Below are 24,721 nucleotides of genomic sequence, written 5' to 3' on the forward strand. Positions count from 1 at the left end.
TCTTGGATTTCTTCTGAAATCTGGTCTTGTGTGTTGCAAAAGCCAAAGCTTGATCCCAGCAGCTGCCATTAAGCCAGAATCCCACTTTTTCTTTAAATGCCTGACTGGATGAGAAGGCTGATTTTTCTGGATGGTGATACATTTGTGATTTTCTAGGATTTATACAGGAGTGATATTAGCCTACAGCTTCACACGGTTGTCAGCTGACATATCTGGATTGAGTATGGCAGTGACATTTTTACCCATTTATGCTTTTAGATTCTGTGATATTGATGTATAGTTTTGTCAGCCATTGGAGTCCCTTGTAGCCTAATTGAAACAGAGGTTCCAAGAATGTCATCTCTTCTTCATTGTGGCAGGATTCTTCTTCTTTTCCATCTGTAGTGTTGATAAGTGGGGGATTGTGGAGAGATTGAGATCATTGTCCTGTGTAGTTAATGAGTCTGTTGCTTGATGTGTTTGTTGATTTGTGTCCTCCACTGTTTGGAGGTGATAGAGTTGGGTTGGTGTTCTCCAAAACATTGTGGTAGGATCTAAGCACGGTGTCTAGAATGTGCAAAGTTCGGAACTTTAATGTACTCAGTCGTTGCTGGCAGTCTAGTGTCCCCAGAATGGCCCCCATGATCTATGGGCTTCCCAAGTGTTGTACTGCTAGGGCAAGTAATGGGTTGCTTTTCTCTGATGGGGTTGTATTCTTCTGGAAGTCCAAGGCGATGGCTTTCTTAGTGGTGGTCAGGAGAGTGGTAAAACAGAAGTAATATTCCACAGGTGCAGGTTATTTAATCAACATTTTTTTGATGGATATTCTGTAGCAGAACAAGTCAACTTTGATCAGTTTTAATGGAATCATGGGGATTTCAATATCAGCATGGGTGTTGATGAGCCTAAGTTGCTTCACGGACAAATTGGGCAGTATATTGCATGAAGCATGCACCTATTTTGACCTTTTTGAAAATGATGGTGAGGTCTGGTTTGTTATTGCATTGCCAGTAGAAAGCTACTCACTGTGAAGCATCAAAGACCATTAATCGATATGTTGCAGACATTCCATGAAGTTTATTAAATCAGGCATTAAACTGAGGCCTCATCTTCCTGAGTTGGTGAACACGAAAGATCCCATGGCAATATTTGAAGAAGAGCAACAAATTCACATGATATCATGGCCAGCAGTTCTCCCTGACCCAGCAGCACATAAAACAGACTGACTGAGCATTTGTTTGCTATTTGTTGGAATCTTGTGCCATGCTTGTTGACATAATATCAATGACTACGTTTCAGGATGTAAAATTGATTGAGGTGCTTTGGGACACTGAGCATTTGAAAGGCTGTTCACAAATGCAAGCTCTAAGCCACTACTATCCAGGGTAGTATATTATAGTATTATAAAACTTAAACCCTTTATAGAAAAATGGTTCTTTACACATTTGCCTAATACATATTTTATTGTTATTTACAGAGAGGGCAGTGACCAGTCTTACCAATTACTACGAAATGCTCTTGATTTGTATCTTACCTTGGCTCCTGATGATGTTCAATACCTGATGCTTCAGGCTAGACTTTATTTTCACTTGGGAATCAATCCGGAAAAGGTAATTGGTGAAATTGGGAGTTTCTGTTAGTAGTTACACTCCATGGTTTCTCATGGTCTTGTGATGCTTGGTAATTTGTTATGCAGTTATGTAGCCAAAAAAAAAGACATTGTAGCTTTGTGTTTTCTACCAGTAGCGGTTTGGAAATGATGTCACATCTGACAAGTGCAAGCAAAAATGGACATTGAAGTGAACATTAATTTTCATGTGGAGATGTTGAGCATCATGGTGGCACAGTGGTTAGCACTGCTGCCTCACAGCGCCAGGGGCCTGGGTTTAATTCCCGGCTTGGGTCACTGCAGAGCCTGCACCTTCTCCCTTGGTCTGCGTGGCTTTCCTCCGGGTGCTCTGGTTTCCTCCCACAGGCCAAAAGACATGCAGGTTAGGTCCATTGGCCATGCTAAATTGCCCCTTAGTGTCCTGGGATGCAAGGTTAGAGGAATTAGTGGGGTAAGTATATGGGGCTGCATGGATAAGGCCTGGGTGAGATAGTTGTCAGTGCAGACTCAATGGGCCAAATGGCCTCCTTTTGCAGTATAGGGATTCTGTGATTCTTATGTTCCTGGTCAAGATGTGGCAGATTACAGAATGCATAATTAATGACAATCTGCTCTCAACTGTTGAGTACAAATTATTCTCTGTAGTCAAGATTAAATATAACTGTGGACATATGCTGTTAGGTACTTAACATGAAGAATAGACCATTTGTTGACTTTAATTGTATTCAGGTGGTGGGCATTAACTGGGGATTCGCTTTTGCTCCTATATATAGAAGCAGGCTGAAACAGATTGTTCAGTTTGGAGGTGCTTTATGTAATGTATGTCTCACTCAATAAAAGTTCGTGTGTGCGAACATTAGGCTCTGGTTCTATGCTTCACATGATGTGGAGATGCCAGCGTTGGACTGGGTTTGCTACCAAATAAACCTGTTGGACTTTAACCTGGTGTTGTGAGACTTCTTTTTATTCTTTGCAGTCAGGTTATTTGAATTAAATCGTATACATCCCCTTAGAAATGCAGTTCTTTGGGCCAAGTCAGAATCCCATCTCATATGTAAGATGCGATTCTCTATATGTTGTATTTCTGCTGTCAGCATAGTCTGGCAGAGGCATTGAATAGCGCTTCCCTGTGTCTGGTGAAGAGATGGAACGATCACCCACGTCTCGTAACTGCTTTTGGCTAAGTGACTCCATGAGGTCTGAAAGCAGATTTCCAGGACATTCATCAGGAGTAGACAGCGTGAACAATATATTTTAAAAATGCAATACCTCCACTTTTTTTAAGGGGCTTACTGTAATTTGATTAGAATAAGATTGCGTTGAGCTAGCTGATCTCAGCCAGGATAGTGGTTTGGACATCACTACTTTTACTCTGCTCCTTTGACTTGGCAGGGGAAAATTGGCAATGGCTTTGGCTTCTGCTTCTGATTACTTTACTTTTCATGGCACGTTCTGGAAGCTGCATGTGTGCATTTATCAGATGAGACTGGTATGATGCACCCTATCATTGAAATAAAGCTCATCAGAAATTAGAGGAGTGATGGTGAAAGTCAGTGACAACAAAAAAAAGTAAAGGACTATGTAAGAAACAATAACTGCTTCGAAATAGCTGAATGCCTGGCTGGACATCATCTCACTAAGTGAAAGGAAAGTGTGTTAGAACTTTTTCCTTTGGATTTTCTTTGAATTAATTTTGTGATCGTGAGGCAGGAAGGGATATTTTGTCAGTGTTACTCAAGTATAAGTCTTAACATCTCTGTGGAGTGCAAAGATTATTGATCTTTTACCTGCTACTTGCTTGGATTTCAATGTTGAAGTTGGTTTGTGATGCTATTGTATTTTAATTTTATGGATCTCAATTTATGTTTACAAATAGGGAATTGGATCGTTACTTAAAGGGAAGAATATGAAGGGCTATGGCGAAAGAGCAAGGGAATTGGACTAATTGGTGAATCTTTCAGAGAGCTAACAGAGCATGATCTGTTGAATGGCATTCTATGCTGTATGCTTCTATACTTCTCACCAGCCTTCCCTACGCAAAGCTCAGAGTGAGCAGTGCTCTGTCCACACACTCCGGCAAGAGCTGAGGAGAGAAGCTGCTGTTGATTGGTTTCTTTCCCTCTTTTGTGATGGTGGATCCACTTCTTTGATGAGCTTTGACTTTAATGAGAAATGTTGGATGGTTGTCCCAGTCTCTCTGCTGCTCTGTAGTGATGGACAAGTCTGAGTTTGAGTTTTTAGTCAATCCTCTTTTAAAGTTACTGCTCAACTAGAAAACTGCCGATTCACTCCCATTTGGTGTCTAGCTATTGTTCTTTCACAAGTAAAACCAAACTGAAGCAAATTTGCAAATGTAAGCCAAATGCCAAACTCAGCTTCATTTATAACCTAGTATTGAAGCTGTAACCAAAGTTTCTGCAAAAGATAAAAGAGAATTTACTAAAGAATTAGCAATAACGAAACCTGGAAATTCTAGTCAGTTTTGGGGACTAACATCAGTCCTTTTCCTGTAGGTAGCCTTATTTTCAAAATGGTCATTATATCTTTTCTCACCATCTTGAATATCCAGCTAATAGATCCCTCCCACACTAGTGTTGCCTGTTTTGTAGTCTAAATCGCCATTTCATTTCAAACTCCAATCACTTGGAGCAAAGTGTAACTTCAGTATTGAGCTATGCTTCTCAGTTTTACTTACCAGCATTTGGGTGATCATGGAGCAAAAAGAGGGGAAATATAGAATCCGTACAGTACAGAAGGAGCTGATTCGGCCCATTGAGTCTGCACCGACCACAATCCCACGCAGGCCCTATCCCCATAACCCCAATATTTATCCTACTAATCCCCCTGACATTCGGGTCAATTTAACATGGCCATTCGACCTAACCAGCACATCTTTGGACTGTGGGAGAAACTGGAGCGCCTGATGGAAACCCAGGCAGACATGGGGAGAATATGCAGACTCCGCACAGACCATGACCCAAGGCAAGAATTGAACCTGGGTCCCTGGTGCTGTGAGGCAGCAATGCTCCACTGTGCCACCGTGCTGCTCCAACTCTCCCTGATTCTGCCAGTGTATGTGGACAGAGCACTGATTGAATTGAAGCTTTCAAAGACAAATTTTAGATCTGATTGAGAATACATGGGAAGGAACACATGCACCGAATGTTATGTGCAGTTTTCTGGTTGAGCCATATTTTTAAGGGAGGACTGATGAATAACTCCACTCCGAGGCTTGTCCATCATTAAAGAGCAGCAGAGAGACTGGGACAACATCACTCCTTAAAGCCAAAGCTCATCAAAGAAGTGGATTCACCATCATAAACCAACAAGATGAAACTAGTGAAGGGCAGCTTCTGTTTCTGACTCTGCCAGAGAGTACACGGACAGAACAATGGATCAGGAAAGGATAACACTGCTCACTCCCAGCTTTGCTTTGGAAGGCTGGTGAGCAGTGCATGATGTGGAGATGCTGGCATTGGACTAGGGTAAAACAAATCTCACAACACCAGCTTAAAGTCCAACAAGTTTATTTGTAGCAAACACCTCAAGCTTTGGAACGTGCTGTTCCTTCATTGGGGGGTGGGAAGTCAGTGCATGCACACCATTGTGAAATGACAGTGAGGTTTGTGAAGGAAACTGCTTTTGTTGAATTGGGATTTCTTAATCCAACATCCACTGAGGCAGAGAAACTGCTCTAGCGCTGGGAGAGAGCATGCACTCATTCATTCAGTCAGAGAGAGAGCTGTTTCTGTGCTGCTATGAATGCAGGATGAAGTGCGTTCTGAAGCAGACAAAACATGCTGATCTTTGCGCGGAGACCTTATGAAACTGACAGACTTGAGAAAATTTGGGTGGAAAGGAGACAGTAACCCCGACTCAGTTAACTTTGAGGCAGAGCTGTGTCCATATTTTAAGCTAAGTTCTTTTTATTTATTAGTCACAAGTCAGTTTACATTCACATTGCAATGAAGTTACTGTGAAAATCCCCTAGTTGCCACACTCCGGCACCTGTTTGGGTACACAGATACAATTTAGCATGGCCAGTGCACCTAACCTGCACACCTTTTGGATTGTGGGAAGAAACCAAAGCACCCAGAGGAAATCCATATAGACTAGAAGAGAATGTGCAAACTCCACACAGCCAATGACCCAAGCTGGGAATCAAACCCGGGTCCCTGGTGCTATGAGGCAGCAGTGCTAACCACTGTGCCACTGCAGAAGGTCTTGATGCATTGAAGATCTCTGTTTGAAATTTGCAAGTGTTCATGGTTTGAGAGTTCCTCTTGTATATTTGTTATTTGAATCTCTTGAAGTGTCTTATTATTTTGCAGATTTTTTTTTTGGAGTATCTGTTTTTACAATTTTCACTGTAGTTGTTTGTGTACATGTATTCATTCAATTCTGTTACTTTCATTTTCATAGGTATTGGATATTCTTCAACGCATACAAGCTGTGGATCCCTCACAGCATGGTGTGGTGGGACACTTAGTCCAGCTAACTTTGGAGCAGATTGCACGCAAGAACCAAACGACTGAAGTTGCAGTAAAACGACATACAGATGAGGAGCACAGAAAAATAGAGTATTCAGTGGGGCTTATTATGAAACACAAAAGGTAATTTTGATTCACTGCATTCTGTGTTACAGATATGTCCAGGTTACTTTAAATCCAATTAGCCTGTGTCACTGCTGCTGAAGCAGAAGGCTTGTAATGATAACAGTCCTTGGGGGCAAACGTTTCCCTTATTCTTTCATTTCTGTTTTTTAAAAAAACAGCAGTAATATATAGGTATTGATATTAGTTGGTAATCTGTCTTCAAAGTGCTGAATGTTATTCTTAACTTTCTGCGATGGTAAAAGGTTTGGATTGATGGTTTGGGGATGGGGGGTGGGTGGCGGTGGAATGAAGTAACCTATTGCATTTTGTAGAGTGTGTCCTGTATCAAAAGTAATACATTCTTATTTAACCACACAAAATAAATGCTGAAAGGGTCAGGCAGTATTTATGGAGGGAGATGAGAGTTCTTCTCAAATCATGAAAAGATCAGGCATGATCTTATTGAATGGCAGAACAGGCTCCAAGGGCCAATTCTCCAAGAAGAATGGCCTATTCTTGCTCCTAGTTCTTATGTTCTTGTGGTCACTGCCTGATTTGAGCATTTCATATAGTCAGTGTTCTACAGCACAAAAACGGGCTTTTCGGTCCATTCTGTCTGTGTTGGCCATCAAGCACCTATCTAATCCTATTTCCCAGCACTTCGTCTATGGCCTTTTATGTCATGGGACTCAATTGCTTATCTAAATGCTTCTTAAATGTTGAGGATTCCTGCCTCCAGCACCCTTTCAGGCAGTGAGTTCCAGATTCCCACCACTCGAGTGAAAAAGTGCTTCCTCAAATCCCCTCTAAATCTCCTGCTCCTTACCTCATCTCTCTGCCACCTGGTAATTGACACCTTCACTGAGGGAGGTGTCAATAACTTTCCTGTCTATGTCCCTTAACTTTGTACACCTTGATTATGTCCCTCCTTAGCCTTCTCTGCTCTAAGGAAAACAATCCCAGCCTAACCAGCCTTTCTTCATTGCTGAAATGCCCAAGCCCAGACAACATCCTGGTGAATCTCCTCTGCACACTGTGTAGTGCAATCACACCCTTTCTAGAGTTTCAAGCATTTTCTGTTTACGTTTCAGATTCCTTGCATCTGCATGGCATGTTTGCATTCAGAAATCTGCATTTGTTTGGCATGCATTCTTTATAGTTCCTTATCAGCTTCTTAGAAAAACCTCTTAAGTGTTACTGAATTAACTGGAAACAGGCAAACATTACCATCAACAAAAACTAATTGTCAGAAAAGAAAAGGTCAGTAAGAGTCACCTGAGAAAGTACATTTTCCAACTAAGTTGTTTACACAAACTGTTTCCAATCAATATAATTAATTATCTCTCTTTAAAAGTTGGAAACCCAGGATGTATAGGTTTTTCATAAAGTTATTAATGACAATGACATCTGCTTCATGCAGATGTTTCTTTCCTGCTTTCATATTTTGTCAAGTTATGCAGGTAGAATCAAAGCTTTTTATTACTCCTTATACCATATAATTATGAATTAACACCCTAATATTTTATTATCTTGATGTGAGGTCAATATTTGCATCCCTGAAACTTCTTTCATAATTTTCTCATATATGCAGCACATACACAATCCATTAGTCATTTATTATTTGAATTGTTTCTCAGTAGTGAAAGTGGCTATTCTGATCTCCCAATGGTGACCACAACTTCAGGATGTATTTTCTGTCATAAACTTACAGTTAAAATTAATCTCAATTAATAATTATTTGCGCTCTCATTATTCCTGAGGTTTTGTGAATGTATTGTTAGTCTCTAACCTCTGACATTCCTCCAACTGAAGGGGCTGTTGTAGACATGAGAGCTGGCCAAAAGCCCTTTCCCCAAAGTCAATCAGTTTCATTTCAGCTTCAGAAACGTTCTTCAGACTAAGTATTTTAGCAATGTATTTGACAGCCCATTGAGATCAGTGCTGCAAAGTTTGCCCTGAGATTGCTGATGAATGGCTATTTAAATCAGTCACTATAGCTAGAGAACTGATGGTTAATAACAGCAGCATGCTTTTCACGGCAACAACAGACAGCATGTTTCTCATCGTGTTTTGAATTTGTATTGAACTCTGGATCAGTTGGCAGGATGTATCAGGAGCAGCAAACTGATGGATAAGCTTTGCTTCCGTTCTTGATCCATGTGTATGCAAAGTACACAGGATATCTCATTAGAAGAAAAGGATTTAAAATATTTAATGTAGTCTACAAACCAAGCACTATTTTGACTTGGAACAGCATTGCCATTCCTTCACTGTTGCTGGGTCAAAATCTTGGAAGTACCTCCACCACGTGGACTGCAGAGGTTCAGGAAGGTGGTTCATCACCACCTTCTCAAGGGCAGTTAGGGCTGGGCAATAAATGCTGGCCTAGTCATTAATGCCCACACCCCATGAAAGAATTAAAAAGTTAAGACTGAGTTGGATGGATTAATAGTGACTAGCAATCCAAATTCAGAGCAGCAGTATAATTTAGGGATTTGTATAGAGTTGGGTTACTATTCGGCACGCTGGCACAATGGTTAGCACTGCTGCCTTAGTGCCAGGGAGCCAGGTGACTGTCTATGAGAGGTCTGCATGTTCTTCCCATGTCTGCATGGATTTCTTCCGAGTGCTCTGGTTTCCTCCCACACCAATGATGTGCAGGTTAAGTGGATTGGCCATGCTAAATTGCCTCTGTGTCCCAAGATGTGCAGATTAAATACTTGGGGACATGGGAATAGGGTGGGGGTGGGCCTGGGTGAGATGCTGACTTAGTGCAGACTAGATGGGTCAAATGGCCGCTTCCTGGACTGTAGGGATTCTACCTCATTGAAGAGTGCAGAGGTCAGGTACTTGTGCATGTGCTGGCTGCCATTTTGTACAGTTTCTTTAGATCCAGTGCACTTGTGCAAGAAGAAAAATGGCGTGAAAACCTGGATCAGGTGACTGGGAATGGGGAATCAACGAGACGAAGAACCATAGGCGGGAGACTGATAAAGCTCCGGGGCCTGATGGCATTTATCCCAGGCTGCTTAGGGAGGTGAAAGATGAAATTGCTGGGCCTCTGATGCAAATCTTTGTCCCTTCTTTGGACACAGGTGAGGTCCCAGAGGACTGGAGGGTAGCTAATGTGGTACCGCTGTTTAAAAAGGGCAGTAGGGATAACCCTGGTAATTATAGGCCAGTGAGTTTGACATCGGTGGTAGGAAAATTGTTGGAGAAAATTGTTAGGGATAGGATGTATAAGTATTTGGAGCGTTGCGATCTGTTTAGGGATACGCAACATGGCTTTGTCCAGGGGAGGTCTTGCCTTACGAATCTGGTAGAATTTTTTGAGGAGGTGACAAAAACGGTTGACGATGGGTGAGCTGTTGAAGTCATCTATATGGATTTCAGTAAGGCATTTGACAAAGTCCCTCTCTGTAGGCTGGTAGAAAAGGTTAAGGTGCATGGGATACAGGGACAGGTATCTAGATGGATTGAAAACTGGCTAGGCAACAGGAGACAGTAGTAGTGGAAGGGTCCTTTTCTAGCTGGAGGTCTGTCACCAGTGGTGTGCCGCAGGGCTCAGTACTGGGACCTCTTCTCTTCGTAATATATATATAAACAACAGAGGGCGTACGTGGTGTGATCAGCAAGTTTGCAGATGACACCAAGATGGCAGCATTGGCGGATAGTGAGGAAGATTGTCAGGTGACACAGGATATAGATAGGCTGGTATACTGGGCAGATAGATGGCAGATGGAATTTAATCCTGACAAATGCAAGGTGATGCACTTTGGAAGGAATAATGCAGGGAGGAGTTACATGATAAGTTAAGAGTATAAAAATGCAGAGGGACCTGGGAGTGCAAGTGCACAAGTCTCTGAAGGTGGCAACCCACATGGAGAAGGTTGCGAAGAAAGCTTATGGAATGTTAGCCTTTATAGGAAGGGGTATAGAGTATAAGAGCTGGCGTCTAATGCTTCAGTTGTACAGAACGTTGGTTAGGCTGCATTTGGAGTACTGTGTCCAGTTCTGGTCACCTTACTACTGGAAGGACGTGGAGCCCCTGGAGAGAGTGCAGAGGAGGTTTACCAGGATGCTGCCTGGTATGGAAGGACTGGGTTATGAGGAAAGATTGGGTAAACTTAGAAAGACGGAGATTAAGGGGGGATCTGATAGAGATGTATAAAATAATGAAGGGTATAGATAGAGTCAACAGTGGCAGGCTTTTTCCTAGATTGGAGACAAATATCACGAGGGGTTACGAGCTAAGGGTGAGGGGGGAAAGTATAATTTGGATACTAGAGGGAGGTTTTTCACACAGAGGGTTGTGGGGGTATGGAATGCGCTACCAAGTAAGGTGGTGGAGGCAGGCACGCTGGACTTGTGTAAGGTTTACTTAAGATAGGTACATGAGTGAAACAGGGATGGAGGGTTATAGGAGACGGTTTTAAAAAGGGTCAGAGCCTCAGGACGATACTGGAAATGTAATACTACATGTTAATGTTTTGTCTCTTTTAATCCACAGGTGTGTTGGTCCACCTTGCTGTCAGACGAGGGGCATGCACACGGTGGGTTGTGCGTGGGCTGCTCTTGGATGTTTCAAGAGTGGCCTAGTACTTCGTGTCGGTGTGTGTGCTTAAACCTGGACCAGCAGATGGGCACCACAGCAGCTCAGTGACTATCACTGCTAGCTGTGCAGATGCATGGATTTGGGCCAGTGTCTGTGGGAGTTTGCGTATTCTCCCTGTGGTTGCTTAGGTTTCCTCCGGGTGCTCCGGTTTCCTCCCACACCCCAAAGATGTGCTCTTAGGCTGATTGATGTACCAAATTGACCCTACACTATTCTCCCCTGAATCTGGTTACAATAGGGGTACCATTCGCATACACATGGGGCAAGGTAGGTGTAGGAAAATGCTTTGTTAAGATGGTGGTGCGGGCTTGTTGGGTCAAAGGGCCTGTTTCCCGTGCTGGGTTGTTCTTTGTTCTTTGTTTGTTCTTTGAGACGTCCCAAAAGAGTCCCAGAGAGGGGACATCAAAGGCTCCCAGTTCATTTAAAAAGATTCCAAACTACTCTAAACTGTCATATTGATACTTAGCTGCTAAGGTAGAATTGTGTATAACAATGCCTGTCCCTCTGTGCTCACTGCTCAACTACTAAATGGGCATGTTCTGAAGTCAACTAGGGGCTGAATGTTGAAGGCAGTTTGGGTATATTGGCAACTGCTTGTAAATATCCAGTAATTGCTTTTGAGCAGAAATCAAGTCATTAAAATCATAGAAGCCAAAAAGATTAACAAAAGAGGATGAATTTGATGTTGCATGAGAAGAGGGAGGGATAGAAGTATTGAATGAGAATAAAAATGAGTTAGAAAGGAGGTGCTAAATGGATTGGCATCACTCAAAAGTGAACAAATCACCTTGTCCAGATGGAATGTATTCTAGGTTGCTAAGGGAAACTTGGATGGAGATAGTAAACGTTCTGATCACTATCTTTTTATCTTCCTTGGGTATTGGAGTTGTACATATGGACTGGAAGATTGAAAACCTTTGTTTAAAAGCAGAAGGGTATAATCTAACTGGAAGCCAATCATTCCAATGACTGGTGGGAAGCTACAAAAAAACCATTGTCAAGGACAAAACTAGTTCTTGGAGTAGCAAGGGATAGCAGAATGGATTTGTTAAAGGCAAATCATGCCAGATCAACCTGAGTTATTTCAAGTTACAGAAAGGGTCAGGAACTTGTGCATATGCTGGCTGCCATTTTGTACACTTTTTTAGACCCAGTGCACTTGTGCAAGAAGAAAAATGGTGTGAAAACCTGGCTCAGGTGACTGGGAATGGGGAGTCAATGAGACAAAGAACCATAGATGAAAATTCAGCAGTAGATGAACTTTCAAAAAGTATTTGATAAGGTGCCAGGTAGACTTATTGGAAAAGTAGTAACACTATTAAAGAAGTATCACAGGAGTGGTGGTGATTTGGGACATAATTGGTTGAAGGACAAGAAGCAGAAAGTGGCAGTCAATGGATGTATTGCTGACCAGAGAGAAATATGAAGTGGGGTCACCTTAGAGATTGGAATTAGCTCTCTTACTTGTTGTGTATAATTTAACATGAACCTGGGTATTCTGGGCACAATTTCAAAGTTTGCAGATGATACAAAACTAATAAATGTAGTGAAGAGTGAGGAGGATAGAGACTGGTGTAATAGGCAGATACAATTTAACATGAATATGTCTGGTGTTATGCACTTTAGCAGAAACAAAACTGAGGGGCACTATAATCTAATAGGTACTATTTTGATGGGGGTGCAAGAGGAGAGGGATCTGCATATTCACAGTCTTTCAGGGTGGGAAGCCAGGTTGCTAAGATAGATAAAGTATATGAGATAGTTTCTCTGAAAGAACCTGGAATGTTGTACTCAATCAATTACAGCTGAGTAATGTATCAACATTAGTGTATTTATTGACATCAGAAATCATAGCAATGCACATACTGCATAGTACTTACTATACAGTACTGTTCACTGTATATTACCTCCAAATTAAAAGCATAGACAAATTTTAAAACCTTAATTTTTCTTCATTCCTGGGCTCATGAGTGGGCCAGATTGGGTGAGGTTTTCAGGAGTTTTTAAGGTGACTTGGAAGGATTTATTTGAGGTGACTTTGGAATTTTTGAAGGGTCCCTGGCTGGAATCATCATAGGACTCTCAACTGCAGGTTTTTCTGGAGTCTTGCCTGCTTTCTTAAAGTGTCCAAGAAAGTTTTGCCAAATGATCTCTTTTTCTTGTAAACTGCTGAGTAGCAGCTGTATGTCCTCCTATTTACTGATGCATTGTGTTCAATGCTGGGGGCCATATTCCTCAAATAGGGACGTAGCAGCTGCTAAATGTTGAAATGCCTGAATTATGTTGGTTATGAGTGCGGTATACTAAATTGAAAGAAATAAATTGCTACTTCCACTAGATGGAGTGTTTGATGCCTTGTATAGTGAGGACAGAGGAAGTAAAAGGGTATCTCCTATGATTGCCTGGGGGATGTGCCTTGGGAAGGGGACAGGTGTTTAGGGTGATCGAAAAGTGGACTAGGGTGTCGTGGAGCGGATGACCCTTTCAGAATGCTGATGTGGTAGAGAAAGGGAAGACTTGTTTGGTGGTACCATCAGGCTGGAAATGGCAGACATGGCAGAAGATGATCCTTTGAATGTGGTGGAAAGCAAGAACAAGGGAAGGGAAAGTGGTGAGAACAGAGCAGAATCCTTGGTTGACGAAAAAGGACGATATATTAGAAGCGTTGTCCTAGGTTACATCATCAGAACAGATGAGATTTGGAAGCTGGGAGAATGGAGCAGAAACCTGATAGGAGACGGAGTGGAATTTTCCTGCCCTGTCCGCCATGGTAATCGTAGTGGGTGAGACACTGATTATGCAAAAACCTGTTGAACTCGGAAAGGATTTTTCAGCCTTCAGGTGAGCGCGGGCAGAAAATCCCATCCTGGGTGTGAAGAATTATGGTCAAAGTAGCAGTGGTGATTTGATTTGATTGAGTTCAGTATATATGCAAGAGCAATAATCAAGATGGTTTGTCCAGAAGCAGCCTTAATGTTCAGTGCCATCTTTTGTTTTGACTTGTGACATCAGATACTTGTTGATGCCTTGATTACAGAACTTCCATGCCAGAAAGATTTTTTTCCCCTCCCTTTCCATTGGCTAGTTGACAGCTGGAAGTGTGTTGACAATTCACTGATGTACTCAGGCTAATGTCAAATGTGCCACAGTGTAGATGCATTCTGCAGTAGGGTGTAATTTGAGGTTCATGAGCCAGTGCCAGGTCACTCCTGTTGCAGAGCACTGCACCTCAGAGTGTGAAATAAAGCTAATGCATTAATCAGTACTCTGCTCAATTCAGGTACTTAACGGCAATTAACAGATCCCATCATAACTGGCAGCTGACTAGTTAATAGTATATATCTTAATCGGTATTTATTTAATTCATTAAATGAAGTGAAAACATGATGTCCAACAGTTGAAACTTCACAGTTCCCAAATAAAACCTGCCAACATAACATAACAACAAAATCATAGTGAGCCAAGCAGTTGCTCCATTACAATGCATAATCATCAATCAGTAGCTGCTTACCAATGCACTTAAAGGTGGGAGACACTCAGTGATGGGAACGGATTGGCAATCTCAAAAAAAAACCTTGTTATAAATTACCGATTGAGGTAAGATGTGTCTGCACCATGCTGAACTATTTCAGCCCACTTATTCAACAGTACAAAAGTATATCAAATTATTTATAAGCAAAAGGCTTTCTAGCTGAAAGAGCCTTTCCTTTACTATTACAATTCACGTGCAGATTGGCACAAGTACTCTGCAGGTTTCAAAAATACTGGGTGTTTTTCCAAGGGGTACAATTCATTTTCTACCCTCAAGCAATCTCTAACTCACAGCCTTGTCATGTGGAGACAGCCAGAAGATCTGTTTAAATTACTCAGCAGCACTGTTAATCCTTATAAATCTGTGTACAAATTATCTAACATTTCTTGAGGAAAACAGGTAATTACCTCGTCTGGTATGTGAGCAACAAAATGTAACAATGACCATATTCTTTCCATATTACGAAAGTCAGTTTTCCCTCGCTGAATATATTTAAGTCACAGGTAGATAGGTTTCTGATAGATAAGGGAATTAAGGGTTATGGGGAGAAAGTGGAACTGATCCACTTCAGATCAGCGATGATCTTATTGAATGGTGGAGTAGGCTCGAAGGGCTAGATGGCCAACTCCTCCTATTTCTTATGTTCTCATCACTATTATTTCTACTCTGTTTGGTGATGGATAATCCTCTGCAGTTGGTTGAATTCGCCTTCAATCCTTGCATCACACATGTGACCTACGTCTGAGCAATGCATGCATGTGTGATTGAAGCATGCCTGGTTTGCCTTGCCTGTGAGCCAGTTGGCTTCTGTATATGGTTTACATTTGTTTGGTCTGTGCTTGTATGGTTTACAAGCAATTGGCTGAATGATCTGCAATTGCTTATTGCCTTTAGCAGTTGATCATATGTGAACAACCTGTACCCCAGTGACACAGCCATGTGTAACTGGGACCTGTTTTATTTGAGATGCACAAAAGCTTATCTTATAGTTGCACTTCTGTTTCACATTTTTATTCAGATTCAAAATAATCTGATTTTCAATTGAGACCCCTTATGCATGATTCATTAGATTTTTAATTTTGTGAAGATATAGTTTAATTCACTGTAGTTACTCAGTTTGTGAAGCTATTTTTATGGTATCAATTTATGCCAGATAAATCAAATGGGTTACACAAGTCTACTTTTCTTCTGAGTTAATTTGAGTCTCTGGTGCCACCTTACTTTATGTAAAACGGTTGGTCTACAGTATTGATCATTGACAACAACATCTTTGTCTTCTGTAGCTAGCTATGATTCTCTCTTCCAATCTTTCAAGATTTTTTTCTTTGTGTGTGTACGTCCGTACGTGTGCAAGGCTATCTTATACTTTCCCTTGTCATCTATTATCATTCTGTGCCGTCTACTTTGTCTTTTTTGTATATCTTGCATATGGCTTGTGTGCATGTCGCACTGCTGCTTAGCTGGTTAATACAAATTTTAAATCCCAATCATGCAGCAAGCCTCCAGTCAACACATGCTTATATTCTCAATGGCTATGAACAAAAATGTTAGTTTTATGGGTTTACTCATCTATGAATTTTTTTTTGGTTTAGGTATGGTTATGACTGTGTTATATACGGTTGGGATCCCAAGTGTATGATGGGGTTGGATTGGATGAGGACTATGGGTGTTCATAATCTACCACATGGGCCTGACCAGCCATTCTACAATGTTCTTGTACAGGATGGTTCATGCAGATATGCAGCACAAGGTAAATGCTCAGATGTACATGCAATGTGCCTATATGTTTGATGTGTAGAATAATCCATTACCATTAATAATATAGTGCTGATATTGAATGATGCAGCAAGCAGCTATTTTTCAAATGGTCAGAAGCCAACACGTGTGCCGGATGATGAATTCCCAATCAAACAATGGCATGGGGAGAGACGTTGAGGGTAGGCAAGTAAGAAAGACCAACTGGAGTGGGACCTACTGGATTTCTCTGTGCAGAGCTGGCATTAACTCAACGGGCTAAATCTGAATCACCCTGAGCTTCCTCAGTGCTTCCTCAATCTAAAATCAATTGAATCCCTTTTTCGATGAGGATCTTTTCTGGGTAAAAATGATTAATTTACCTTCAATTTGTTGCATTTCAGTATCAGATTTAAAGACACAGTAGCAAACATATTTTATACATAAAGTAAGATAGAGCATTTTAAAATAGCTCAGTTGTTCTAACTGTAAATCTTGAAATTAAAAATAAAATGTTTCTTAAAATAAATTTTAAAAACTGTGTCTTATACTAATAACTCTGTTAAACTGTTATTCCAGTGGTTTTGTATTTGCTATTTATTCTGATTGTTTGGATACCAAGCTTCTCAAACAGATGATGCAGTCCCAAAGCTTTGCCAGTGTTGCTCTGTGTCTACCTGCTGAGAATGAAAGAAACTTCTTCATTGTTGCATTTTGCCAGATTTCTCTCATTCATGCGTGATCATCATTTGCAATCATTTCGCTTGTGTTCGTGTCCCAGCCCTGTTCAGTGCACTGTTTTCTGTGGTACTGCTTGAGAGGTTCAAGAGCATTTAACAAGACAATCTGTATTCAACATTAAACTGACATCTTCAAACTTTGTTGGCTGCATGCTGTTACAAGTAGTCCTTGGGCTAAATCCCCCAGTTTATGATTCCAGACAAGAATGCCCCCATATCAGTATGCTCCCAGGTAAGAAGGGATGAATTGGCTCCCCTTCTTTATTCAAACCCCTTGGCTGGCTGCAAACCAATTAATTTAAGGGGGATCCCTTCCCATGTTGATACTGTTGTATATTGGAGCATGATGCTAGGAGAGCACAGAGGGTTAAAAACAACCAAGCTTTATTACAGGCATGTGTTCTCTTACATAGTTGCTTTTTCTCTGCCTGTTTTCTGTGGTAGGTTACTTCGTGAATACATGAATGCATTAACACTGCGGAAGTTCAGTAAGCTAACAAGAATTTAATACAAATGCACAGCATTTCCTACCCCACCACTCCAAACTGAATGTTTCCAACAAGTTCAAAACAACAAGAAGTCAGACAGTCTGGATGTTGTTGCTCTTGGAACATTTGACAGTGAACCTCCGGCATCATCATCTTTACACTGGTGTAACCTCTGGCGGTGATATAGGAACTAGAGATTGTCTCGGTGTCTGATCTGTAGATGAGAAGTTGCTTTCCTTAAGTATCTGTTGGTGTCAAGGTTATAGGAAGTTTCAGGTCAGGTCTTTGCGTGTTTGAACCTAGATTCTTTGCAGGTTCCAATTCTGGCAGATCTGTTTTCCCAGCCAACAGTTGGTTCACATGTCTCCTCGTTATCTCTGATTTGAACAGTACAAGGGGCAAGTCCAGTCTGTAAAGGATTGTAGCAGGAATCCATTTCTCTTCGGTGGAGTAATTCCTAGCCAAACTCCTTGTCCTTGATGGAAAACACTATGCTTTGCTTTCCTGCTGTTTCGTTAGCCCTTGCTGTTAGAGTTGTACAATTTATTTTGTTTTTACGGAGGTTTCAATAAGTCAAATGCTGGATATAGTTGTCTCTTTATCATTAGTAATACAGGAGAGGTCTTGGTCATTGAATGTGCAGTATTCCTATAAACAAGTAGGAATTTGTTCAGATGTTTGATCAGCAAACCTTGTTCGCTCTCAAGTTTTGTTTTATGATTTGGATAAGATGTTCTGCTGGTCCATTGGTAGCAGAATGATATGGTGCAGTGTTAAATGTTGAATGCCACTCTCTTGCAAGAAAGTTACAAATTCTTGAGAGACAAACTGGGGTCCGCTCTCGCTTACCAGTTGTTCAGGGAATCCAACTGACTAAATACTTCTCCTAGATTCTTGATAGTCTTCTGCATTGAAGTAGATCTCATTATAGTGACGTTTGACCACTTTATGTGAGCATTGACCATGAGCAAGAACATATGTCATTCAAAAAGGCCCACAAAGTTCACAGGCACTTGTTGCCAAGCCTCTTCAGGCATTCCCATGGATGCAGCTGTGCTAAAGGTTGTAGGTTTCTTACTTTTCACAGGAAGAACGTGTTTTGACTTTCTCTTCAATTCAGACATCCAGTCCAGGCCACCAGAAGTAACTCATTGCTGTTTCCTTCATGTGCAAAATTCTGCAATGACCCTCATGTAACTTCTTTGACATTTTCTCAGTGATGGCAGAATAATCACCCTGAGCTCCATAAAAGATATCCTGAATGTAATGACGGCTCCAATCTCTTGGGGTAGTATGGCTTCAGGCTCTTGGTGTTAGTTTTGAAGTCTTTCCTTGTAATACTATATCCATTACTTCTGAGAGTATTCGATTGATCCGAGTATGTTTTCTCACCTGTCTAGAAGTGACTTGTATTCCCATCTGTGCAGTTTGACAAACTATTTGGCAGTGATAACCTTGAAAATCCATCCACATTACAGTGTAGATTTGACTGTAGATACTTAATGGTATGTATGTTCAGACAAAAGCAATGTTCATCTTTGTAGTCTACTTGCTGCAAGTAACACAGTTCTTGTGTGTGGTCCAAAAATAGTAGTTAATAGATGATCTGTCAACAGTATAAATTCCTGAACAGGAACGGTTGGAATTTCTTTACTCCAAAGATACTTCCTAAGCTTCTGTTTTAATCTGTGCATAGTTACTTTCAGTTTTGCTCAAGGTTCGAGATGCAAAAGCAATGATTTTTGTTTGCCTGATGGCATGACATGGAAGACGGCAGCTCCTACACCATAAGGGGATGCATCACAAATCAACTGTACGGATAGAGCAGGATCAAAAATGTGTAAGAGCTCAGATTTAAATAATGCTTCTTTGGTTTGCACGAAGGCATTATTGCATCCGATCACTTTCACGTTTGGTTTTGACACAAGAGATAGTTTCAGAATGGTTGCCAAGTTTGGAACAAATCTTCTACAGTAGTACAGCAAACCTAGGAAAAAACACAGCTGATTAATATTCTGACATACAGGCACTTCTTTAATAGCCTTAACCATTGAAGGCAATTTGTGAAGATTGATGGCATCAATCACATGTCCCAAATATTCAACAAAGAATTGAAAAATCTCACAGTTGTCTTTCCTGATTCTCTGACTATACTCTTCCAATCACTGAAGCGTGACATTCAAATTCCGAAGATTTTCCTCTTCCTCTCTTCCAGTGACTAGAATGTCATCCAGATAGCATTGGATTCTGCTCAGTCCACTCAGAATCTGATCCATTGCTCTTTGAAACAATAAGAACTGATGTGGTACCAAACTGCAATCTTCAGTACTGGAACAAGCCTTTGTGTCACGATTGTCAGATGTTCCTGTGACCTATCCATGATCATCTGTAAATAAGCTTGATTCAGGTCAATTTTGCTGAACTGTTGGTCTTTGGCCAATCCTACAAACTAGTCTCAGTGTGGGGTAATGGATACTAATCCACGCACAATACTGGATTAATGGTGATCTTGAAGTCTCTGCAAATCCTTACGGATCTATCCTTGGTGACTGGAATTATTGGCATGGCCTATTCACATACTGGCTCCAAGACCCAGGTCTTCACGAATCATTCTAAGTCAGCTTCACCTTTGGCAGAATGTGGTACAAAACTTGCCTTCAAGCATTTTTTTATTTTCAGTTTAACTGTAATATTTTTCATGCTCTCTTGTTCCCCATCAAACACAACATTGTGCTGCTTTAGAATTATTGAGGCCTGTTTCGCCATTGGTCATCATGTTGACTTTGGCCCAGTTTTTTTGAATCTTTTTCCAGCCATGTATGACCCATCAACATTGGGAGTTGCCCTTTATTACATGCAGAGACAAATCTGCTGTTTGCCCCACAGCTACTTTGATGTGGCCCTTCAGTGGAACCACTTCACTAGTATATGCCCTTCAAGGGAATTATTTAAGTTTGTGGCACCAGCAAAACTATTGTCCCAGTGTCAATTTCCATGCGGAATGGCTGTCCGTCTAGCTGTGGAGTGACCCAGTATCAGTGTGTAGCACCAGGGATGGCTAGCACTTTCAGTGATAATTCCTCTTTGGACTGTCAGTCACTTCATTTTTCTCAACCCTTTTGTCAGCGTGAATGTTTCTCCTTTTGTTCTATTTAACTGATATCTTGATTTGTTCTTTCTTATTTTTACTAAGAACTTGCTTTTTCTTCCAGCAGGTATGTTCTGTGTCTTTTTTCCCCTGTAACTTTGACATAAAGTGCTTTGGCTTTGCACGCCAGTAACATGTATGAATTTTGAGGTTCTTGGTAGTTAACTCAGCTGCCATTTTGTGTATCTGAATACAAGAATTAAATTGATGAGCTTATTTTGCAGCTGGTTCCATTGAAGCAGTAATCTCCACAGCCTTTAGAGTAAGGTCACTCTCCATTAGCAAACGTCTGTATTGCATCACTGCACACACCTCGGATGAATCTGTCTTGAATATTGTCATTCAGCACATCTCCAAATTCTCAATATTCTCCAAGTCTTTTAAGCACAGCCATGAATTGTGCAATTGACTCCCCCTCTTCTGTGGAATCTGAACGCTCTGCAATCACCAAAGGCTTTGGCAAAAAATGTGTTTGCAAAATATGTGTGATCTGCTCATACAGTTCAGTGCCTGTCTTCTCAGGTTGCACTAAACTTGAGGAGATTAAGTGTTTTTCCCTCCATCATGCTCAGGAAAATGGGCACGTTGCTATTTTGTTTGCCCTTGCAACATCGTCAAAATGTTCAGCATAGGAACTCCAAGGCTCCACAAAGGGTCTCACGATGCTGAAAACCCCTGCCGTTTTTCTTTTTGATGGAGGTTTCCCATATGTGCACGTAGCAGCCTGCTTCCAGCAACTATCTTGATTTTTCTCTCACACAAGGCAAAAACCTGAACTTCATCCTCTTCAATACACCTGGCTCTAAGTGCTCTGCAGCAATTATCACTACGCCCTCCTGGCCTGTTTGGTCTGGAGTGCCTACCAGAAGCTTTTTCTTCTCATTTTCTTGACTTTTCTCAGCAAATTCCTTCATCCTGTGTGGCTAATAGTGCTGTTCGTCATCCTCATCACCAGTTTTTATGTTGTATATTGGAGAATGATGCCAGAAGAGCACAGAGGGTTTAAAACAACCGACCTTTATAGGTGTCTGTTCTCTTATATGGCTGCTACTTTGCCTGTTTCCTGTGCTAGGGATTTAGGATGCCACTTCCATTGAACACATGAATATATTAGCACAGCAGAGCTTCAATAAGCTAATAAGAATTAATACAAATACATAACAGAATCTATTTCCCAGTTCAAATGTACTTGTGCTTTAAAAGGAGTTCATTTAACCGGACTTTCTAGAGCTCAAGAAAGAGTGAGTTTATTAGTTACTAAAACGTGAGAAGAAAATAATAAAATGTAACACGTACAAACAAATGAGAAGTGAGGAGTGACTCCAAAAACAAAAGTTTAAAAAAAATATATAAATCAGTCTTTGGCCTGTGAGGAGTCGATAGTGAAATGTTACGTTGGGTAATTCTGGAAATGCTGACTTTTGCAAATGAGCAGTTAGTTTGAAGATTCTTGGTTCTGCAGGCTAGCTGAAAGGAGTCTCCTTTTTGAGTGTGGCTTTGCTGACTTGTGACTTACTTCCAGCAATTGGAGATTTTCTTTTTACCTATAAATGCAGGACTGTCTAGTGGTTCTTCAGTTATGACATTCACTACTGGCACACACTAGCACAGTAGACTAGACTAGAATACAGAGACCAAGGTTGCAATTGGTGTTTAACCCAGTTCAATTTTTACATTGCATCCCTTTTTGAGACAAGAGTCACTTCAAAGAAAGGTGCGATATTCCGTGCTCTCTGGATTGGTTAGTCAAGTGTAATTCACATTGGAATTTTCCACCAAGTGCTTACAGTCTCAACCAGTTTTTGCTTGTATGTCCCTTCTTTATAAACATGTCTTTTAGGTTCAATATGTCTGTAATAATTTGGGGCTATGATCCATTGTCGTGATGGTAGTAACACAGAAAGCAATACAGATAACCATTCACTACATTTTCTTCACTGATGACTCTGTCACTTGCCCATGCTCTTGGATGCGTCTGGTTGCTATCTGACTATAGTCGTCAGGACAATGTTTTGGCCTTTAATATCAAATTGGAGACTGAAGTCATATCCAACCTATCCTGGCCAACCAGTCACAACTCTGTGACTCTGATCTGTAATTTATCACTTAAGGTCATGGAAAAATATGGCTATCTTTGCACTGTTTTCTCCCACAGAAGTCTCAACACCAGGTTAAAGTCCAACAGGTTTATTTGGAATCTCGAGCTTTCGGAGTGCTCTTGTTTCATCAGGGGAGCAGTGCTCTGAAAGCTCGTGATTCCAAATAAACCTGTTGGACTTTAACATGGTGTTGTGAGACTTCTTATTGTATCCATCCCAGTCCAACGCTGGCATCGCCACCTCATCTCTCCCACAATGTCACATCTAGATTCGCAGAAAGACTGGAGAAGTTAGATCCATCACTGTTTTTTCCTGATCATTTGTTCATAACAACAACGCCGTAACTGATATTGGGCTGAAGCTTCTGTTGAAATAAGGATGCTACAAATTCTGGTTACTTGGTATATATATTGAATGAAAGTCATTACATGTTGACATTGTAACTGCATATGTCCCAATTAACTTACAGAAAGTCTGACTTATAATGCCTCACCGATGGAAATAAGCCATGAAGAAGTTGGGCGCTACTTTTCAGAATTTTCTGGCACGCACTACATTGCAAATGAGGAGCTGCAGACCCAGTATCCAGATGACATGGTGCTAACAGCACAACTTGTGGAGAAGGTGTATGGACATTCCTGAATCATTTTTCAGGGAAGAGTGATCCATGGCAATCGGTATTTATTTAATAAACAGAATCGTCCAAATGAGTCTCTCAAATACAGGTTTGAAAATATGCTGAAGTATCTCAGGGCATCTTTTGTATCGCATATAATTTACATTAAATCATTTTCTGCACCTTACTAGGAGAGTCTTTGTATAAACAAATTAAAACGATACAAAGTATTTCTCATTAGTAATTCCCAGTACTGGGACATTTGATTTCCTGCTGGTAATAAGTTGCGATTTTCCATTGTGTAGACATAATACAAACCGTGTTCCATTAATAAACGCTCCCTTATGAGATGTTGTAAGACAACAAAATAAATTCCCCGAAGACGTTACTTTGTTGGTCTGTTTTCTTATACTTCACACACACATTGTGTAGAAAACATGACAAGGAATGGCTTTTTCTTTACAGAATGAGATGGTGCAAATTTTCTACTCTAAAAAATATTTTGCTAGAAACCTACCTTTTTTGAAAAAAGAGAATCATAGAGGTTTACAGCATGGAAACGGGCCCTTTCGCCCAACTTGGTCATGCCACCCTTTTTTTAAAACCTCTAAGCTAATCCCAATTGCCTGCATTTGGCCCATATTCCTCTATACTCATTTTACCCATGTAACTATCTAAATGCTTTTTAAAAGACAAAATTGTTTCAACTCTTGTTTAGCTCTCCCGAGTGGATAAACCACCTCAAATCACATCTGATTGGTTTGCCTCTGGATAGAGAGTGCTGATTGCTGCTCTTGGCTATTAATCTTCACATATGATCTTCCGTGGTGGTGAGCAGTCGAGTTCTGTAACAACATATACATATGTAAAGTTAAAGTTTATTTATTACTCACAAGTAAGGCTTACGTTAACGCTGCAGTGAAGTTACTGTGAAGTTCCCCTAGTCCCACAGTCCAGCGCCTGTTCGGGTTAATGCACCTAACCAGCACATTTCTCAGAATGTGGGAAGAAACTGGAGCGCCCGGAGGAAACTCTCTCAGACATTGGGAAAACGTGGAAACTCCACACAGATAGTGACCCAAGCCAGGAATTGAACCCGGGTCCCGGGCAGTGAGGCAGCAGTTCTTGCCACTGTGCCGTCCCGTGTACATGCGTGTTGTGTGAAGCGGTGAAAATTTGAGACACTAAACTTTTACTTAGTGGTAAATAGCTGTCATTGAAGAGCTTAGTTGAACTTGTGTGCCAGTATTTTGAATTTTAGAATGGCATGATCTTTTTTGCCTTTGGCACATTTTCCATTATTAAAAAACACTCTTGTTGGAGTTCAAAAACTGGATAACACCGATTAGTACTTGGTTTGTACTTTTCGACTATGATTTAACATTAGCATCCTTTATCCAGAGTGATCTAAAGGGGGAGTAATGCTATATCTGAAACCATAAAGGCAAACTGTGTATGTTCATGACTAGCTGATTTGAAGGCTATTCTGCACAGAGGCTGAAGTGCAACATTTTTATATCTATATCCAGCGCAATGGAACAAAGTCCAAATGTGAAGTTAGATGCA

The 24,721-nt window shown here is 40.9% G+C and overlaps 1 protein-coding gene across 1 annotated transcript in view; it reads left to right on the top strand.

The window, feature by feature from the left end:
* fbxo21 (F-box protein 21) overlaps positions 1-23,592 on the top strand; it is a 39,697-nt gene extending 16,105 nt beyond the window's left edge. The window contains exons 9-12 of the mRNA XM_080208698.1: positions 1,457-1,589; positions 6,011-6,201; positions 15,923-16,080; positions 23,009-23,592. Of these exons, the coding sequence (XP_080064824.1) occupies positions 1,457-1,589; positions 6,011-6,201; positions 15,923-16,080; positions 23,009-23,181 (655 nt within the window). The 3' untranslated portion in view covers positions 23,182-23,592. The remainder of the gene's footprint in view (positions 1-1,456; positions 1,590-6,010; positions 6,202-15,922; positions 16,081-23,008) is intronic.
* The last annotated feature ends 1,129 nt before the right edge of the window (positions 23,593-24,721 follow it).

Source organism: Carcharhinus amblyrhynchos, chromosome 20 (genome assembly GCF_965287045.1).
Source record: "Carcharhinus amblyrhynchos chromosome 20, sCarAmb.v2.hapA, whole genome shotgun sequence".
NCBI classification, from domain to species: Eukaryota; Metazoa; Chordata; class Chondrichthyes; order Carcharhiniformes; family Carcharhinidae; genus Carcharhinus; species Carcharhinus amblyrhynchos.